Source organism: Heteronotia binoei, chromosome 8 (genome assembly GCF_032191835.1).
Source record: "Heteronotia binoei isolate CCM8104 ecotype False Entrance Well chromosome 8, APGP_CSIRO_Hbin_v1, whole genome shotgun sequence".
In the NCBI taxonomy this organism is placed as follows: domain Eukaryota; kingdom Metazoa; phylum Chordata; class Lepidosauria; order Squamata; family Gekkonidae; genus Heteronotia; species Heteronotia binoei.
Window position 1 is genome coordinate 59,609,356 of NC_083230.1, and position 19,135 is coordinate 59,628,490.

At 39.1% G+C, this 19,135-nt stretch overlaps 1 protein-coding gene across 1 annotated transcript in view; it reads left to right on the forward strand.

Annotated features, from left to right (window-relative positions):
- Nucleotides 1-19,135, forward strand: part of PTPRQ (protein tyrosine phosphatase receptor type Q) — a 213,067-nt gene that overhangs the window by 58,545 nt on the left and 135,387 nt on the right. The window contains exons 18-22 of the mRNA XM_060244417.1: nt 2,161-2,343; nt 4,224-4,325; nt 9,553-9,673; nt 11,487-11,647; nt 13,526-13,671. Coding sequence (XP_060100400.1) covers nt 2,161-2,343; nt 4,224-4,325; nt 9,553-9,673; nt 11,487-11,647; nt 13,526-13,671 — 713 coding nt within the window. The remainder of the gene's footprint in view (nt 1-2,160; nt 2,344-4,223; nt 4,326-9,552; nt 9,674-11,486; nt 11,648-13,525; nt 13,672-19,135) is intronic.

The following is a 19,135-nucleotide window of genomic DNA, read 5'->3' on the forward strand; positions in this document are numbered from 1 at the left end:
CTATGCTATCAAATATTTTGCAACATTTTGAATTGTCCAGGAATTTTCCAGTGAGCTTTTCAAACCATGTTGTAGCAAGTGTGGTATGGTAGAGTATTGGAGTAAAAGCTAGGAGACCCAGGTTTGAATCTCACTCTGCCATGGAACCCTGGTGGTTGACCAATCATACACACTCAGGCTAACCTACCTCACAGAGCTATTATGAGGATATTATGGAAGACAGGAAAATGATGCAAGCTGCTGTGAGTTCCCACTGGGGAGAAGGGAAGGGTATAACAGAAATAAATAAATAAAAATAAATTATGAAGTCCTCCTTTTCAGTAACCGGTATCACAATCTTGATATAAGGAGAAAATTTTCTGCTGCTTACCACTTTGGGGAAATTTGGCTATATGCACACCTTCATAAGAGTTTTCAAGCAGAATATCCTCTAATGAACTCTGAAACCCCTGAAGAAATGAAAATACAACTGAAAATAACGGTTCATAAAATAGTTTAAAAAATGTTGTAGGGAAATCACTTTGTTTCTCTTTATCTGGAATTCAAAGCTTTAAAAGGTATGATGGAAGATAATTGTTTTGCTCACCAATAACTTTGTAACTAGGAACATACACAAGATGCACTGGATATCATACATCCACTTAGAGCCGTAACATGTCATTGTGCTTTAGGGGGAATGTATTTCCTTTTGCAAAGCACAAAATAATGTCTTGTAGAAATTAAACCAAATAAATAAAGTGTGTCTGGAGTTGTCCTCGGACTCCATTGCCTTCCCCGGCTACCACATGGAGAATCCACCTGGGGAAGACTATAGCCCAGCATCTTGTGTGTGTTTGTGTGTGTGTGTGTGTGTGTGTGTGAGGTCTTTGGACTCCACTGCCCTCCCCAGCTGTGCCATGGAGAACACACTGGGGTCAGCCAGGGAGGGGAAGGATGAGTTGGTGTCCCTCAGTGATGCGCAACATAGAAAGTCTCCGGGCTGCCCCACCTTCCCTGGCTGCTCTGTGGGGTACACACCTGGGTTAGTCTGGAGGGAGGGGGTTGAGCTGACAATGCTGGGCAGTGTGTGCTACAGAAGGCCAAGAGCATTCATGGCTCTGACCCACCCCTCAGCACCAGAGATGGAGCATGTGGCCCCGGGCTCAACAACACTGGTGCTGAAGGGGAACCAGTCAGCAGCACAGGGCTGCAGAAGCTACAAAGCCCAAGCTTGGGACCATGGACAGAGGTTGAGGACAGAGAAGAGGGCTCAGGTAGCCATCACCAGAAAGGAAATGGCTCAGTCTCAGGGAGGCCTGAGGAAGCATGGGGGGATGATTTCCTCCCAAGTAAGCCACAGGGCAGTATGGAAGAAACTGGGAGAGCCCACCCAGGAGAAAGGAGAGAGAGGCTGTATGAGGTGTTGATGCTAGCATTAAATAAGTTTTCTTCTGTCATGTTTGGGGAAAGGGACATAACTGGAGGGGGGGGAGATAGGAAGGACAGGGAGGACAAAAGGGAGGTGAGAAGGCCAGCTGAGAAGAAGAGGAAAGAGCCTGCTGCATGCTGAAATGGTGCTGCAATACAGAGGAGAAGAAGGTCAACATAGAGGTCATTCCTTCCCGGTGCCTTCCAATGCATTTCTGAGGCTGGCTGGCCCTAATGGAGGGGCAGACTTGGCAGAGAGGGGTGGGGAATTTCCAGTGGAGCCACAGGAAGGTACCACAACGTGCTTACAAAATCTGATATAACCTTCTATAAGAGAGCTAGTAGACTATGTGAAACAAAAGATAAATAAGTGTACATTTATTGCATCAATACTGTTCATGAGGAAACGTCTCTACATTCCTATCCATTACAAATAATTGTAAAACTCTGATTTTAGAATTAAAAGCACCTGCTTTGTTCTAAACAACTTTTCATTGCTACCAAACCAGTGAAGAGGCTGGAGGACAAAGAGCCTCCCCCATAGTTTTGTTTAAACTATTTTTTGAGATTTAAAAATTGCCTCAGTGCATGAGAGAGAAAGTTGGTTGAACCAAGAAGTTGAATAACTTCTTTGATGGTCAGGAGTGCCTGTTCATTCTTTAACTACATCCTTAGATATACCATAACAATAATTACAATCTGAAGTTTTAGTTACAAACAGAACTTTTTGCCTGCTTTCCTTTTTCTTTTCAGTACCTGAATTTCCCCCACAAAACATAATCTACAGGAATATCTCATCTACGGAAATAGAGTTATCATTTCTTCCACCACCAGTTCCCAATGGGATTATACAGAGTTATACTATATATCTCAGAGAGTCTGCAGCAACTGAGGAAAGAATCATTAACATCACCCATCTGTCACTGAATATTACAGGTGATGACTATCAGAATATACTATTTAAAAATGGATTGTGCCATTGTTTAGGTTGGCCACTTTATATTATATAATGCATGAATCCTTTATTTAAAATATTTTATCCCATCTTTTGATTGTTGTCAGCAAAATGACTTACAGATTATAATTAGAAATGCCATTATAACAAAACAACCACAATAAACAGGATTTCAGCTAAACCCCATTCAGACACAATACCAGAAGAAGAGCCAGCAGCATAACAATCTCCTGTATTTTATAAAGATCCATTAGATTAACGATCCTAATTGTGTATTTTATATTAGGAAGAAATTGATACATAGCCTTGAACAATATGTTCTGATAAGCACTGCTAAATGTTGTATTTTTTCAAGTGGCCAATCTGACAAAATTTAGCATGTGTGCAATGGATTCAGGGTAGGTAGCTGTGTTGGTCTGAAGCAGCAGAACGAAGTTTGAGTCTAGGGACACCTTTCAGACCAACAAAGTTTTATTCTGGGTATCAGCTTTTGTGTGCACACAGTTGTTCAGGTATCTGAAGAACAAAAGCTGATACCCAGAATAAAACTCTGTTGGCCTTGAAGGTGCCACTAGACTCAAACTTTGTTATGCATACCACAGAATGAATCATTTTAAAATTTAAAAAGACATAATTTCTTTGTCACTGGTTTACTGGTAAATTTTATTTTCCAGTGGCATATTATTATAGCAGGCAACTCTGTAAAAAGCAAAAGAAAGAAGGTACTTTCATTAAAGATGTTCATTAGTGGATGGCATGGTAGGGTTTCTAGGATATTTCCTGGTATGTTAATGTTTGTAAGTTGGAGCATATTACTGGGGAGGGGGGACAACCCATTTTATGCTTTCATACAAGTCTCACATATTTTGTGTTTATTCCGTTTCAAACACTTTCTCAGTAAATGATTATTAAGTAAACCCAACAATTGTAATAAACAAAAAGGACAGTGTCATTTAAGCATAGGAGCCCTGTGACGCAGAGTGGTAAACTGTAGTTATGCAGTCCAAGCTCTGCTCATGACTTGAGTTCAATCCCGGAAGAAGCTGGGTTCAGGCTCAAGGTTGACTCTAGCTGTGTATCCTTCCGAGGTCAGTAAAGTGAGTACCCAGCTTGCTGGGGATAAAGTGTAAATGACTGGGGAAGGCAATGGCAAACCACCCCATAGAAAAGTCTGCCATGAAAACACTGTGAAAGCAACATCACCCCAGAGTCGGAAATGACTGGTGCTTGCACAGGGAATTACCTTTACTTTTTTACATTTAAGCATTTGCAAATATATTAATAATTGTTAATTACTGTTTGCTAACTTTAGCATTACTTAGATATTTTTTTAAAGTCTACAGTTCATGAAAGTTGGTTACATTTAAAGCATGACCCATTAATTAATATGTTGTAAAATATTTTAAAAACTGGAAATAGTTTAATATTCATGTAATGGTTTTCCTATTCATAACCAAGAAGTGCAAAGAATTTTTCAGTACCTAGTACTTTTGAAACAATCACAGATAACATGTAGTGATTATAAACACAAATGCATTATGAATTAACATTTTATTGAAATTTTGTAATGAACTTTGATACAGAACAAATATTTAAGTGATTTGGCATATTATCAACAGAGATTTAAAAAAATGCAGCAAAAGCACAGCACACATAATGACACACAGGAATAGCATTTGAACATAGACATTAAACATATAAGTGGCATAATTAGTAACTAAAAATTACCATAGACACATCATTGTGAGTATTCTTGTTGGATTGCTATGTACTTAGAATAGGAAACCATATTGGTGTGAAATTTGAGGACGAATTAACACAAATGCATTGTAATGTCTTTACTGTAATATTCTTTATTCAGATTTGAAAATATATACAAACTATATAGTTGAGGTGTCAGCAAGCACTTCAAAGGGTGAAGGTGTTCACAGTGAGCCCATGTACATACTCACCGATGAGGATGGTGAGTCTTTTATTATTGTACTATTGCAGATTATATCTGTACTCTATCATGTGGGGAAGCCTCTGAATTAATTGGCTACACTGGTAAAATGGTATGGAATTTTTACTTTTCTATTGTTCAGGGGAAAATTATGTGGGAATGTTTGCAATCAACCCTTCTGTGAAAAAAAGGAAAAGTTGATACAGCCAGGAATCATTCCATGTGGTAGTTCGATGACTTAAGAGATATCCCAATTAGAACTATCAGTCTCGAATAAACCTAGTAAATATAGATATTTTATGTTTTAACAGCCCTCATCTAGCCAAAAGTAAGAGTTCTTGCAAAACATATGGAATGTAGGAGGCAGTGCTATGAAAGGGCAAGCAAACAAAAATGTTTACAGCACGGGTGTCGAACTCATTTGGTACAAGGACTGAATTTGACATAAATGGGACCTTGTCAGGCCGGGCCATGTGTGTCATAAAATGTAATGCCAAGTACCAGAGATATAGTCATTATGAAGGATATAGACAACACAATTAAATATATTTTTCTTAAAATAACAAACATGCTTAAAACATTAACACTTTTAAACATTCATTTAATCTGACATCTCTTGCTCTGAATTATTGCGTCAAAATCTAGAGACAATTTTGAGTATGCTGTTTATATGTGTATCTGTAAGCTGTGAATGTGCTTTTGATTTTTTAACATTCAATACAGAGAAGAGTTGTTCATAAACATATCTTGAAGGCTTACAAATAAACCCAATTGTGCTTAAAAAAAAAAAAGTAAAGCTACAATTAAACCTGCTGGGCAGTTGAGCTACCACTAAAATTCCCATCTTGCAATCAGGCCATATTCCAGGGCAAGCACCAAAGAGGGTTGTGGAAAGATATCATAAGCAAGCTTGGACTTAAATGGAACAATTGTAGTGTCATGAGCCCTGATGAAGAGGAGCTGGAAGGGTTAACAGACCTGGAAGAGTTGCCAGCCAGTTCCTCAGTTGAACAACCAGCAACTGGCCCATCAATCACTGTTACAGGCAATACTTTTAAGTCTCTTATTTTTGATGGGGAAATTAGCTAAGAGACTAGGTGGAGCAAAGATCTTTGCTTTCAATAATACAGAGTTCGGGTTTTCAGCCAATAATAGTCCAAGCAATTGTAATTTTATAATGTTTACTTAGGATATGTATCAAGAGAATTTACACACACACAGATCTATGTACACGCAATCAAGACACTAAGAAAATAGAGGTTATCAATAGATGAATTCAAGGGTTGCTGAAGCAGGTAATATTCACCTGATCCAGAAGAGGAGATGTCCGTTCAATGGAAAGTACATGGAGAGGAACGTGAACAACTAGCGTAATGCGCCCTATAGACCCAATTACAGGAGTAAAGGGTGGCACAAACTGCAAAATGACACCGCACAGAATGCACTCGGAGGTGGGTTTTTGACCCACACTATATAGGTGTTTGACGGATGGGTGTCGTTATTTACCAAGGGGCTTTGATGTTTCATTGATGGCTTTCTTGAATTGCTACATAGGGAAACGTCGCACCTTTTCTAGGATGATAAGCTCGGCACGATTGAATAATTTGTTACAGGTTTTTGGCTGACACTCGGAAAGGGATCAAAGACCTTTAAGGGTAGGATCAATCAAATTATGCATTTGATTGGAGTTAGCAAGGTAGAGGTGATAGGCTGGAGGAAGAGACAACTGGCAAGTAGCAGAAGATCAGAGTGAGATTAGTACTTACCTGCAGTTCCCATGTTATTATGCATCCCGTTTGGGCGGAGGCGCTGGAGGGGGGAATGTGTGAGACTATGCCGAGAGACAGATTTCAGGCGCCATCAAAACAAGCTCTCTACTGGGTCCACTCCACCTGTTTAGATGGAGTGTTTTCTTGGCCTGTCTTTAGTCGGACTCCATTTGTTTAACAGAAGTAGGAGACCCCGTCTCTCTTTATTTGCACTGGGGTACTCCATTTTTATCAGGCAGCGCCTCTCAGTAACACCACTCTCCAGGCACCAGTGTCAGCTGTTGATGATCAATCTCCTCCAAGCTCTCCTCCTCCCATCTCAAGAGTTCGAAGCAGGCTCCAAAAAGAACTTTCAGAGTGAAGACATGAGGCACGTTGATGCTTCAGATCTCTCAGCCCTGAGTTCTAGCAGAGTCACTGCCACCCAGGGAGCAGGCTGATTGAGATTCCTATATAGCTCCCACCCAGGACTAGTAACCTTGTGGAAGCAACAAGTCTATTCTCCAGCTTACATTCACGCTCCTTCCTGATCCTGACCTGCTATATTTCCTTGGCACCCTGACCTTTTGGCTCTTGGACATTGACTTCTGATTCTGGTTTGTGATTCTGCATTGGTGACTTGGCTCCTGCTTGACTTCCTGAACTTTGGACTCCTGCCTGCCTGCACCCTGAGAACGTGACATGTAACACAAGTGCTGCTTCCTAAGATACTGGCCTAATAATTAATATTTGCAATACAAAATGCAGCTTCACATTATAAACAGTGTTACTTATTCAAAGAGATCTTTTTTGGCTTTTATTTTTGTCATAACCGCAAATAAATAACCACACTTTCACCTCAAATAAATCAACCAAATTTAAATGTAATTTAATGGCCAAAAATGATTCACTCCAACCTGCAATGCTCAGAGAACCAACCACACGGCTACAACATACAATTGTGCTTCCTTGTGCTCTGCTGCTTTTGCAAACACAGCACATAAGGAAGAGCTGCCGGACATCACAGGAAAACCTGGAGAATCAATCCAGTCAAACCTTGCAGGGGCCAAAACGCTGCTCAGGAGCTTGAGAAACTGAAGAACAAGCCATGCTCTGCATTACCACACCGTAGATCCCTGCCAGAACGTCAACATCAAATTCAACTCAACAAATTCAACTCCCAATGACGCAGGGACAACCAGTTCGGTCGATTGAGCTCCGGCTCGGAAGGAGGGGAGGAGCCCAAGGCGGCTGCTTTACCTAAACAGGCGCACAATTCAGAAAGGTACCAGAACTTGGGGCCAGTTGGTTCTCTCTGATGCAGGGACAGCAAGCTCAGTCAACTGAGCTCCTGCCTTTACAAATCTGCTTGGTGGGGAGGGGAAGATCACAAGGCAGCTGTTTTACCTGAATAGGCACAGGATTCAAAAAGGCACCAGAATGACGGAAAACGAGCTGGTTCTGTCCACTGATCTCCTCACCCCAGACTTCTTCTGACCGGTTTGTTTGGTTCTTTCTGGCCAAATCTGTGTGTGTTTTCTCATGTTGCCCAGCTCTTAAGCATTCCTTTACAAAGAAATCTGCAGTCCTGCCCCAACTGCAGAAAGTTCAGAAAGTACTGCAGCCACCGCAAAGCAACAGGCTCCGTGCCTGGTTCTCTCCCCAGCCGCCCCAACTCTTGGTCACCTCAGGGCAGCCATGGACTGCACTTTCAGCCTGTGCACACACACACACACAAACAACACACTTGGTCACCTTGGGGCAGCTGCGGGCTGCTCTCTCAGCCCTTACACGCACGCACACACACACAAACAAACACCGTCCCAACTCTTTTTTTTTTCCACTGCCCCAACTCTTGGTCCTCTCAGGGCAGCCATGGATTGTTCTCTCAATCCTTGCACATGCACACACACACACACACAAACACTGCTCAAATTCTTGGTCACTTCGGGGCAGCTGCAAGCTGCTCTCTCAGCATTTGCATGCACATAAACCCCAAGTTGCAACAGGCTCCATGCCTGGTTCTCTCCCCAGCCACCCCAACACTTGGTCACCTCGGTGCAACTGCGGGCTGCTCTCTCAGCTTTTGCATGCACAACAGGTTCTGTGCATGGTTCTTTCTTCAGCTGCCCCCATTTAAGTACTTACACAGAGATTCCAGCCGCCAGTGGGACTCTAGAACGCAGAGATCGGTTCCCCTGGAGAAACATGCTACCCAGCCAGCAGGGTTGTGAGAGGAAGTAGCTAAGAATAGTCAATAAGAGAAGATCAGCAGGATCACATGGAGCCACTGATCATGTAAGGCAGCCTCCACTTCTGGAAAAGTACACAACAGGGAAGAAGCATACTTTCTGAGCCTTGCAAAGAGCTGCTGGTACCGTAGCTGGCCCAAATTGGAGGGGGGGAGCGGGGGGAAGCTGTTCTACCCGTGGGCCGGATTGAGGGCTTCTGCGGGCGGCTTCTGGCCCGCGGGCCGCATGTTTACAGTGTCACGTTATAAACTTTCTTGCAAGTGCAGGCTGTTCTAAGCATAATAACAAATGTTTCACAGATTGGCTAAGAGCTATGCTTATGTTTCCAGTTTCCATGCATGACTTGATTTTCTAATACAATAGGATGCTGTTCTGTGTGATTTAAGATATAGTGAAAATGTGCCTGTGAAAAATGATTAGAAATTATGTCGTTTCAATTGAATGAATATCCTGGTAGCTTTTCTTAACCTTGAAATGTTGTGATAATGAACTCTACAGTGTTCTAGAGGTTAATAAGGAGATAAGGAACTGTTTTATATTAAATAGTCCATAGGTGCTTCCCAGTTATATTACTTAAATTCCTTTTAACTAAGATCCTGGGTAAATCATCATGGGACTTTCTATAAGAAATAATTGCTCTATCATTGTTCTACACTCTGAATTTTAAGAGCTTTAAGTTATATCCCCCTCCTGTATAGTATTATATCTGTCTTGATTTGATTGAATGTTTATTGTCTTGAGCCATTGTATATGCTAAGATCTTTCTTGCATTCTTGAGTGCATTCTTAAAGTAAAGATTGTTTTTAAAAAATGGTTGAGCTGATTTAAATGCTGCATTCTACATTTTTATCCTCCATCAGGGCTATCCTCATCTATTTTCCCATCGGAGCTTAATATAATTATTTTCAATCTCTTTGGTTTTCAGGGGGACTGTACTATAGTTTATATGGGTTCACACTTACAAAGTTCCTGCTTTTATTATAAAGAAAAAATGACAACAATGTACTCAGACAGTAGGTCAATCACTGTGACATATTCATTACTCTGTTCTCCCATGAAATAGTTTCCCATCAAATCACAGAAACAGATGTATTAATGTCACCGTGCAAAATTATTCTATATCACCTTGCAACAAAAAAATTGTTCTGGCTATAATGCTAATTTTTGGATAGAAGATCCATCTCAAGGTATGTTTTTAGCTGTTTCTGAAATCACAGCCACTTAAGATTTTGTCTTCTAACTTTACAGCTCCTACTTCTCCTCCTCGATTGCTTACAGTAAAACAGTTGTCTGGAGTCATTGTGAAGTTGTTGTGGAAACCACCTTTAGAGCCAAATGGAATTATCCTCTATTACACAATTTATATCTGGTAAGATTTGATTTGCAAATCATTCTGAAAAAAATATTAACCAGTCATTTATCAAGAAAGATATCTGGCTATCCTTGACCAGAGGTAGGATCAGAGCCTGGATCTGACCTGGTGGAACTCTTGGCCAAATAAAATCCACACCCTGCAGGACCTAATGGAGTTCTGCAGGGCTTGCAAGCCAGAGATGTTCCACAAGGCTTTTGGTTGAGGACAGCAATGGGATCCACCTCATCTGGCACTCCCCCACCCCATTTTCTGTCCCCTATGAGGCAGTTATACAATCTGAAGCTTTTAGCACCATCTGGAAATGTTGTGTATTATTTTACTTTTCTGAACTGTTTTTTTAAATTAATTTATGAATGTGTTTTGTTGTTGTTCACTGCCCTAAGCCTTGTGTATACAGAGGAGGGCACTCTAAAAGTTAAATAAATAAAAATATTAGTTTTCCTCACTCTATAGTGTTTGACAATTATACGTTTGCTATGTGTGAATATTAGAACATCACTTTAAACAACTTATCCTGTATACATTTAAATTGAGCTTTTGATAGGGATCCATGCTTGTTAGTTTCTAAAGTGTTTTTGCAAGCAGAGTAGAACCAACATATTTTGTCATCTTCAAGCTGCTGTACTGCAGAAGTGCACTTCACAATCCCTTGCAGAACTGCAGTAGATCTTTTTTATGCTTTACATTTTGCACTGTGCCTCTGCATTCTTTTTTTAAAAATAATTTTATTAGTTTTTCAAACAAAAAGAAGAAAAACAACCACCGCTCAAGACAAAAAAAGAAAACCCTTCTAATTTCCAAAGAGAAACAAGAACATGTAAAGTGCAAAGACAGACAATGCTAAATCAAATTATTGATAGAGGGCTTAATATTTAATAGGTTTTTCAATTTATGATAGAACCTTTATCCTCCTGCATGTCACAAGCCAGGTTCTAGAGACACTGACTACCATTCTCACAAAAAGTACATTTCCAGTAATTTTCTTCATATTGGGTTTTTTTTTGTTAACAGCAGTGTGATAAAACAAGGAAAAGCTGGGATATAATATTCTTTATTATCAAGGAGGCCATCCATTTTTGAAGCTTTACAAAAGTGACAAATATATTCAAAGACAAAGTGATGAGAAGAGAAATGCCAGAGGAGAGTGGAAATTCAAGTCCATGTGCTCACATGACTGTACTGTTAATATTCTGCAGGAATAAAGGGAAATAAAATATTAGGTTTAAACTTACTACAAGCCCATCTGAGTGCTTCTCCTCATTACGTCGGTCCTTAAGGAAAAATGTTAAAAATATTGACAGATCAGTTATTTATAAGTATCATTGTTTAAATGGCAATGGTGTATTTCTCTTTTATTATTTCTCCTGGAATTCTGTGGTTGCCAAGCAACAGCCAATGAGGGAATCTGTTCTTTAAAGCTTCAGACACTCCTTTTATCATGTTCAGTTTTTTTTTTTTAAAAAAACACAAACCTATATACAATTTCACATTTTTTCTGCAAATCTGGGGCCCTTTTCAGATTTGTAGAAAAATTTGTCTTGCCCATTCACAGCTCCAGTCACTGGATTTAATTATCCAAAAATTGGTTGGTTTCACTTTTACAATATAAAATATTAGAACATTAATATTAGAACAGCAAAGTTGGCCAAATATGAAAGTACTTAAATTATGTATTTCAAGTATAGTGCTACAGCAGCACTTTGCTCTTACACATTTGTTACATGTCAAATTGTCATCTAGATTTTCTGGTTTATTAAAATATCTTTCTACCTTTTAACTACATACTATTTGTAACATTTTCTCTTAGGAATATAATGGTGAACAGGAGCATTAATGTGACAGAAACCTCATTAGAGATCACAGATCTTGAACATAACAATGAATATCATGTCTATGTGACAGCAAGTACCAGATTTGGAGATGGGAACATAAGGAGTAACATGACTAGTTTCAAGACGTCTGAGGGACGTAAGTGTTATATTGCAGCGACCCTAGAAAATTAGAATGAAATGTAGAGATTTGGTTTACTGAAAATTGTTGTTGTAGTATAGAATAAATAAATAAGATTTTAATGGAGTTTATTTATAAATAAATAAGATTTTAATGGAGTAGAACATCATGCCTTTCTCCTTAAATTGGTTATTCTCTAATATGGCTACAGGTTGATGAGTCCGTGCACAGTGAGCTAAAATGAACACATGAAGTGGCCTTATATTGAATTAACACACACAACTCTTGGCACATAGGCTCTGACTTTACTTGATCAATTCTGGACCACATGGCATACAAAAAAACACTGAATGCTATAGGTATGCTCTTGATTAAGACATAAGGCTATAGAACAAGAGGCCTCAAGAATATCTCTAAGCCTTTGTCACTTCACTAAATTTCCTTGTGGTCCAGCATTGTTCTATTGTTTTATTCTGTTCTGTATTGTGAGCCAATATGTGTACTTACCTTTCTGACCTCTGAAGAAGACCAATTTAAGTCGAAATGCATCAGGTCAAGCTGAGTGGGTTCCCATTGAGGTTTTATGATTTTACATAGGATAGAGGCTTATGATGGGCCCTTAAATGGTTTTAGCTTTCAACAGTAAATACATGCATGTTGATTTATGATTCTTTTACACTTTGTTTTTAATGTTCGGCCCTTTAATTGCATATTAACCTTTTAGGTTTCTTACTCCAGTTTTTGGATTAAGTTTCTTTCCCTTCTTTGTTTTTCTTATTGAATTAGACCATTGGTGAATCAAGGTCAATATTAGGGATGGGCACAGTCCAGAAAAATGGCAGTCTGTGAAAGGTTGAGGTTGTGGGGTTTATGGACCCTGGAGCATAAACATCCATGGTTAATGAAGGGGGTTGTGATCTGTTTGGTCCATGGCACTGTGCCACTTACAAAGCCATTTAAAGGGAATGTGTTCCATTTAAATGGCTTTTGCTAAGTTGCCAAGCATGCAAATGAAGATCAAGCAGTGACTTCACCCACTTTTGGGTGAGTGAAATCTCCACTTGGCCTTCATTCAAGCACTGCACAGCTTGGCTTTGCAAAAGCTTTTAAAATGGCTTTTACAAAGCTGCATGGTACACAAGTGAAGGCTGAGAGGCAACTTCATCTACCTGGAAGTAGGTAAAATCTCCTCTCAGCCTTCACTTGCGTACCATGAGGCTCAGCTTCTCAAGTGCTATTTAAATTTTACATGGATTTGTAAAAGTCATGCAGCATGCAAGTGAAGGCTGAGTGGTGATGTCATCCACCAGGAAGTGAGCAAAGGTGTGTAGTGAAGATCGAGCAGCAACTCAGTGATCACTCGCATGCTATGCAGCTTTGCAAAAGCCATTTAAAGGGAATGTGTTCCCTTTAATTGGCTTTTGCTAGCCCCACCAGCACAGATCTTATGAACCTCTGGGGGGGGGGGGCATGGGAGCTCCATATTGTCAGGATTGTATGGACTGGGACACAGACTGCAAATTGGGCTCTGGTCCATGGAAAAATTCTGTTCTGTGTCCATCTCTAGTCAGTATAACCTATTCAATACATGTAGTGGTTCTTCAGGGCCCCTGGTAGAAGATTTTCACATCACATACTACCTGACCCTTTTTAACTGGAGATGCCAGAAACTGAACCTGGGACCTTCCAATATTTTGGAGAACATTTCCATGCTTCCCTAAGCCCCATGCGGTTTGCATTTGTTACAATAAGTCTTACCTATGCCCACATTCTTTCTTCACTGGATTATAAATACAAAAAAATACACCTCAATGTGGGTTTCCACTACCACCTGCTAATAATTGTTAGACCAAACATTGATTTTTATAAATGCTAAATTGTTAAAATATTTTTCAGCTCCAAGTGACCCACCTAAAAATATCCGATATACAAATCTAACCTCCTCATCAATACAAATTTTCTGGAACCCTCCTCAAAAGCCCAATGGAATCATAAGGTTTTATTCAGTTTACTACAAGAATGATTCAGAGATTTACACACAGGTACATATTTCTGTTCTTATTTCTTCAACTCCAGAATTTATTGATTCTTTTGTTACTTTGTGGTATCATGATCAAAAAAAGGGTCTAAGAAATGTCACAGTTTTGTACTTCTATTTAATTATGAAGTAAGTTTTGCACACAATATTAGAGAAAATAAAATACTATTTAGTCTTTACCATCAAAGATTTAAGGAGAACCTTAAAATAAATGTGATCTTTATTTTTCCATTTAGCACAATATGGAGGTCTTAAACTATATTTCTAGACTGCTTGCCTATATATATATATATATATATATATATATATATATTGCTTCCTTATATCTGAAACCATGCTAACATCATATATATCGGTGCTCCTAGTTTTCTGTGTGCCAAATACTGTCTTAATATTTGGATATGGGTTTTTTTGTGGGGGGACGGAAATTCCAATATTATTTGGCTCCATTATTCCCTATGGGGAATTTTTCTGGAAGGTCAGTTTTTTGACCAAATTGCTCAAAATTGCAGCAATGCTGCTGGTGCCTGTCCTTAAAAAAACAACAACCAAATTTAAAATGAATTTAGCCCCTAAACAAAATGCCCCCTACACTGCTTGCCATGTTTGATATTGGGTGGAGGAAATTCTGTGTTTTTTCCAGGGCAAAGAATAGTCAGACATACAGGAGCAAGCAAGGCAATCCTTGGCCAGAAACCTCTCAAAGCAGAGAGAACCAACAAGCCCAAAGAACCAATACAGAACCAGGGAATCTTAGCAGAATTGCAGGACAATGTGGCAAGCGCAACACAACAAATGTACAATCTGAGAATCCAACCCATGTCAAACCAGAGAATGATCCAAGTCACAGAATAGGAACTCTATTGCAAGCCTAATTAATGTAAAATCAGAGAATCTCTGCCAGTGTACAAAATGAGAATCTAAGGCAACATGAGACTCAACCACAAATCAACTCATTGAAAAATACAATTCTGCAAGACCAGCAAAAATAAATTTAAAAGGACAGACTTCGTTGTTTGTGTTGTGTTTTGAAACAGCCAATGGCTATATGCAATAAATTTTTGACTGACTGACTCAAAGCCAAACCAATACGGGGCAATCTGATACCAAGCCTGGGAAGAAACAGAAAGGGGGGGGGCATCTTGGATGCCTTCAAATGCCAGCTTCTGATATTCACAGCTAATCCTGAATATTTCCAGGTATCACAGAAAATTCTGGATACCATCCAGATACCCAAATATTAGTAGAATATATATTTTTCCAGATATATATTTGAACCAGATTTATTTATTTCAACTTTTATCCCGCCCTCTCTGCAAACAAACTCAGAGTAGCTAACAAGCAATTCATACAATACAATTGAAGTTTGAAACAATAAAATACAGTAAAATACAATTTAAAACATTTATGGTGCTGTTAACTTCAAAACAGGTGGGATCTTACTTTCCTCTGATAGTGATCCTATATTTAGCCAAATGCATATCCCTAGTTACAACTACCTAATTTCCCTCATATCCTTTCCCCATGCTATTTCTTTCTCCCCTTTTCCTGGCTGCCCTTATATCCTCAGTTAGTACTGCTTTGTTTTCTACTTCTGTGAGACAAAGCAACCTACTTCCTCTCAAAGGGTTAATATGAAGTATTTGTGGGGTTACACTGGCTTGCAGGTGTCTGTAATTGGGCCTCCCTGCCTCCACCATTTTTTGTCTTTTCCATGGCTGGAGTCAAGAATGTGGTAACTGGCTATTCCTGGGAACCTGTGGTCCACTAGATGGGAGGGGGAGCAGGTGTAATGTTGTAATCTTCTAGAGGGTTCCAGTGATTATGTGCTCTAATTGGATTTGGAACATCACTTGATGCCAAACAGCAAAATACTACAATTGAGTCATGAACCAGAGAGAAACCATGCTAACATTATAATTCTACAGGACAGAAGCCTGGACTATGTTGTTGTTGTTCAGCCACACAGTCGAATCTGACTCTCTGCAACCCCATAGACAAAGTCACGCCAGGCCGTCCTGTCTTCTACCATCCTCTGAAGTCTGCTCAAATTCGTGTTAGTTACATCAGTAACGCCGTCCAGCCATCTCATCTTTTGCCATCCCCTTCTTCTTTTGCCTTCTGTCTTTCCCAGCATCAGGATCTTTTCCAATGAGTGCTCCCTTCTCATTTGGTGGCCAAAGTATTTGAGCTTCATCTTCAGCATCCGATCTTTCAGGGAACAGTGAAGGTTGATTTCTAGACTATGCCATGAGCTGAAAAATTAGCTTTCTTGTTCTTATGCTGCAAGGTTAGAGAGACTGTGTTGCCAGATGTTAGTTTGTTTCCTAGATATTTAATAACTCTTCATATTTTACAAAGTTTATTGTATTGTCATGGCATTGAGGACCCACAGCTCTAAATACTGCCTGCTTACTCAAGAGGTGGCATCTCAGAGGGACCCAAGCTTGGGTCCTTGACAATTCCCACGAGCCAACCAACCAAACTTTTATCTTTCCCCATCTTCAGCTAGATATATTTATTATTCATTTACTTCATTTATACCTTACCCTTCTCCACAGAGGGAACTCAAAGCAGCTTACTTCATTCTCCTTTCCTTCACCCTCACAGATGACCTCCGGAGACAGCTGGATTGAGGCGAGTTGGCACTGCTTGTTGCTTTTGGATCTGAAAGCAGTGTTTGACACAGTCAACTACAATCTTATGACCCACTTCATCACAGACCAAAGAGTTCAGGGGGTTGCCCTACAGTGGTTTTCCTCCTTTCTCCATGGTCAGGGACGTAGGGTGGCACTTAGTGAGCAGGTCTCCTCATGACACTCACTTGAATGTGGTGTGCCGTAGGGGGCAATTATCTTGCCAATGATGTTTAACATCTACATGTACCCCCTCATCCAGTTCGCCCAGGGCCTCAGGTTGAGTTGTCACCACTATGCTGATGACACTCAGTTCTATCTGCTGATGGATGATTGTCCAAATTCTGCCCCAGATCATCTGGCTAAGGCATTAGGGGCTGTGGCTAGATGGTTGCAGTAGAGTTGACTGAAGTTTAATCCACCCAAGACAGAGGTCTTGTACTTGGGGTGGAGTAGCATGGGGTATCAGGTTACCAGCCCTGAATGGCATATCTCTTGTTCCAGCCCAGAAGGTGGAGAGCCTGGGAGTGATCTTGGATGTCCCACTTTTTATAAAGGCCCAGGTCACTGTGGTTGCCAAATCAGCCTTTTATCATTTTCAGCAGATTAGTCAGCTGGCACCCAAGCTGTTCCCTCAAGATTTAGCTACAGTGACCCATACAATGGTCACTTCCAGACTGGATTACTGTAACTCGCTGTACATGGGTTTACCCTTGGGGCTTATTCCTTCAGTTTTAATATCATTCTCCACCAAGCTCTTTATTTGTTGCATTTGAAACCAATCATATTTATTATTCAACTCTTCAGCAGTTTTCAGTTCTATTTTGCCACTTTGTATTTTTAACAGTTGACTATATGACAACCACTTTTCTTCCCCTATCTCAGCTGTTATTTTTATTACTTCCGCCGGTACTATCCATAACTGTCTTCTCTCATCTCCATACTTCTTATATTTCATCCATGTATTTAACAAATTATTTCTTATATTATGGTGAAAGAAAGAACCGTCCATCTTCTTTTTTCTATAATGCAAATATGCGTGCCAGCCAAATTTATTTCCATGACATTCCAACACTAAAAGTTTTCTGTTTAACAGCGTTATCCATTCTTTTATCCACACTAAGCAAACAGCTTCCTGATATAATCTTAAATTCGGTAGTTGAAATCCACCTCTCTCTGTTGCATCTGTCAAAATTTTTATTTAAATCCTTGGTTTCTTCCCAGCCCACACAAATTCTGAAATTTTTCTTCGCCATTTATCAAATTGTTTACTATCCTTCACAATAGGAATAGTCTAAAACAAATACATTATTCTTGGTAGAATATTCATTTTAATTGCAGCTATTCTACCCAACAATGACAAATTAGGCTTGTTCCATTTTAACATGTCTTCATCCATTTATAAACATTATATCATCAGCAAAAGCTCTGTATTTATAAGTAAATCCTTTTATTCTTAATCTTTCTATATCTTTTTCTTCTTGTATCTGCATCAATAATATTTCAAGAGACATTATAAACAACAATGGTGAAAGTGGACAGCCTTGTCTAGTACCTTTGCTGATTTTCATATCTTCTGTAAGATCTGCATTTATACATAACCTTGCGCTTTGTTCAGAATATATTGCTTTTATCATTCTTATAAAGCTTTCTCCAAGCTCCATTTTTTCCATTACTGCAAACATAAAGTCCCAGTTTAAATTGTCAAATGCTTTCTCTGCATCTGCAAAGAATAATGCTACTTCTTTTTCTGGATGTCTTTCATAATATTCTACAATATTTACAACAGTTCTAATATTGTCTCTTATTTGCCTTTTGTGAAGAAAACCTGCTTAATCTTCCTTTATAAAATTTATCAAATGCTGTTTAAGCCGTTCTGTCAAGATTCTTGTATAAATTTTATAGTCATTATTTAATAGCGAAATTGGTCTATAATTTTTTACATTCGTGACGTCTCTATCTTCCTTAGGTATCAACAAAATAACAGCTTCCTTCCATGTGTTTGGTATTTTCCCTTTCATTCTTATCATATTCATCAAGTTCTGCAACTTTGGTATTAATTCCTCTTTGAAGATTTAAAAAAAATTAGTTGTATATCCATCTGGCCCAGGTGCTTTTCCATTTTTCATCGCGTTGATTGCTGCTTCAATTTCTATTTTTTCAATTGGATCATTCAAAACTTTCCGCATATTTTCAGTTAAGGGCTCTATTTTTACCTTTTGTAAATATTCATCCATCTTCTCCTTCTTTACTTTAACACCTTTAAATAATTTGGCATAATACTTAAAAAAATCTCTTTTTATTCCCTCTTGGGTAACCACTTCTCTTCCATCTACCACCATTTTATTAATAATTTTACTTGCCCTCTTTTTTTTCAATTGCCAAGTCAAATACTTTCTCAGTTTATTTGCTTCCTCAAAGGTTTTCTGCTGCAATCTTTTCAAACTCCATTCCACTTCTTTATTTAACAAATGTCTCATTTGAGTTTGTAATATTGTAATTTCCCTTATAATTTTCTTTTTCCCTGGCCTTTTTCTCAACTCCCCTTCTTTTTTCTTTATCTCATTTTGAATGTCTAACATCTGTTTCTCTTTTACTCTTTTGTCCTTATTATTCAAAGTAATCAACATTCCTCTCATTACTGCTTTGTAAGCATCCCAGACCGTCTGGAAATCTATGTCCTCTTTGTCATTCATTTGGAAAAAGGCTTTAGTTTCATTTTCTAGGTATGTCACTGTTTCTTTATTCTGCAGCAAATCTTCATTCGATCTCCATCTTCTCAACTTCTTGGACAATTTTGTAATCCACATTATTGGGTTATAGTCAGCCCCA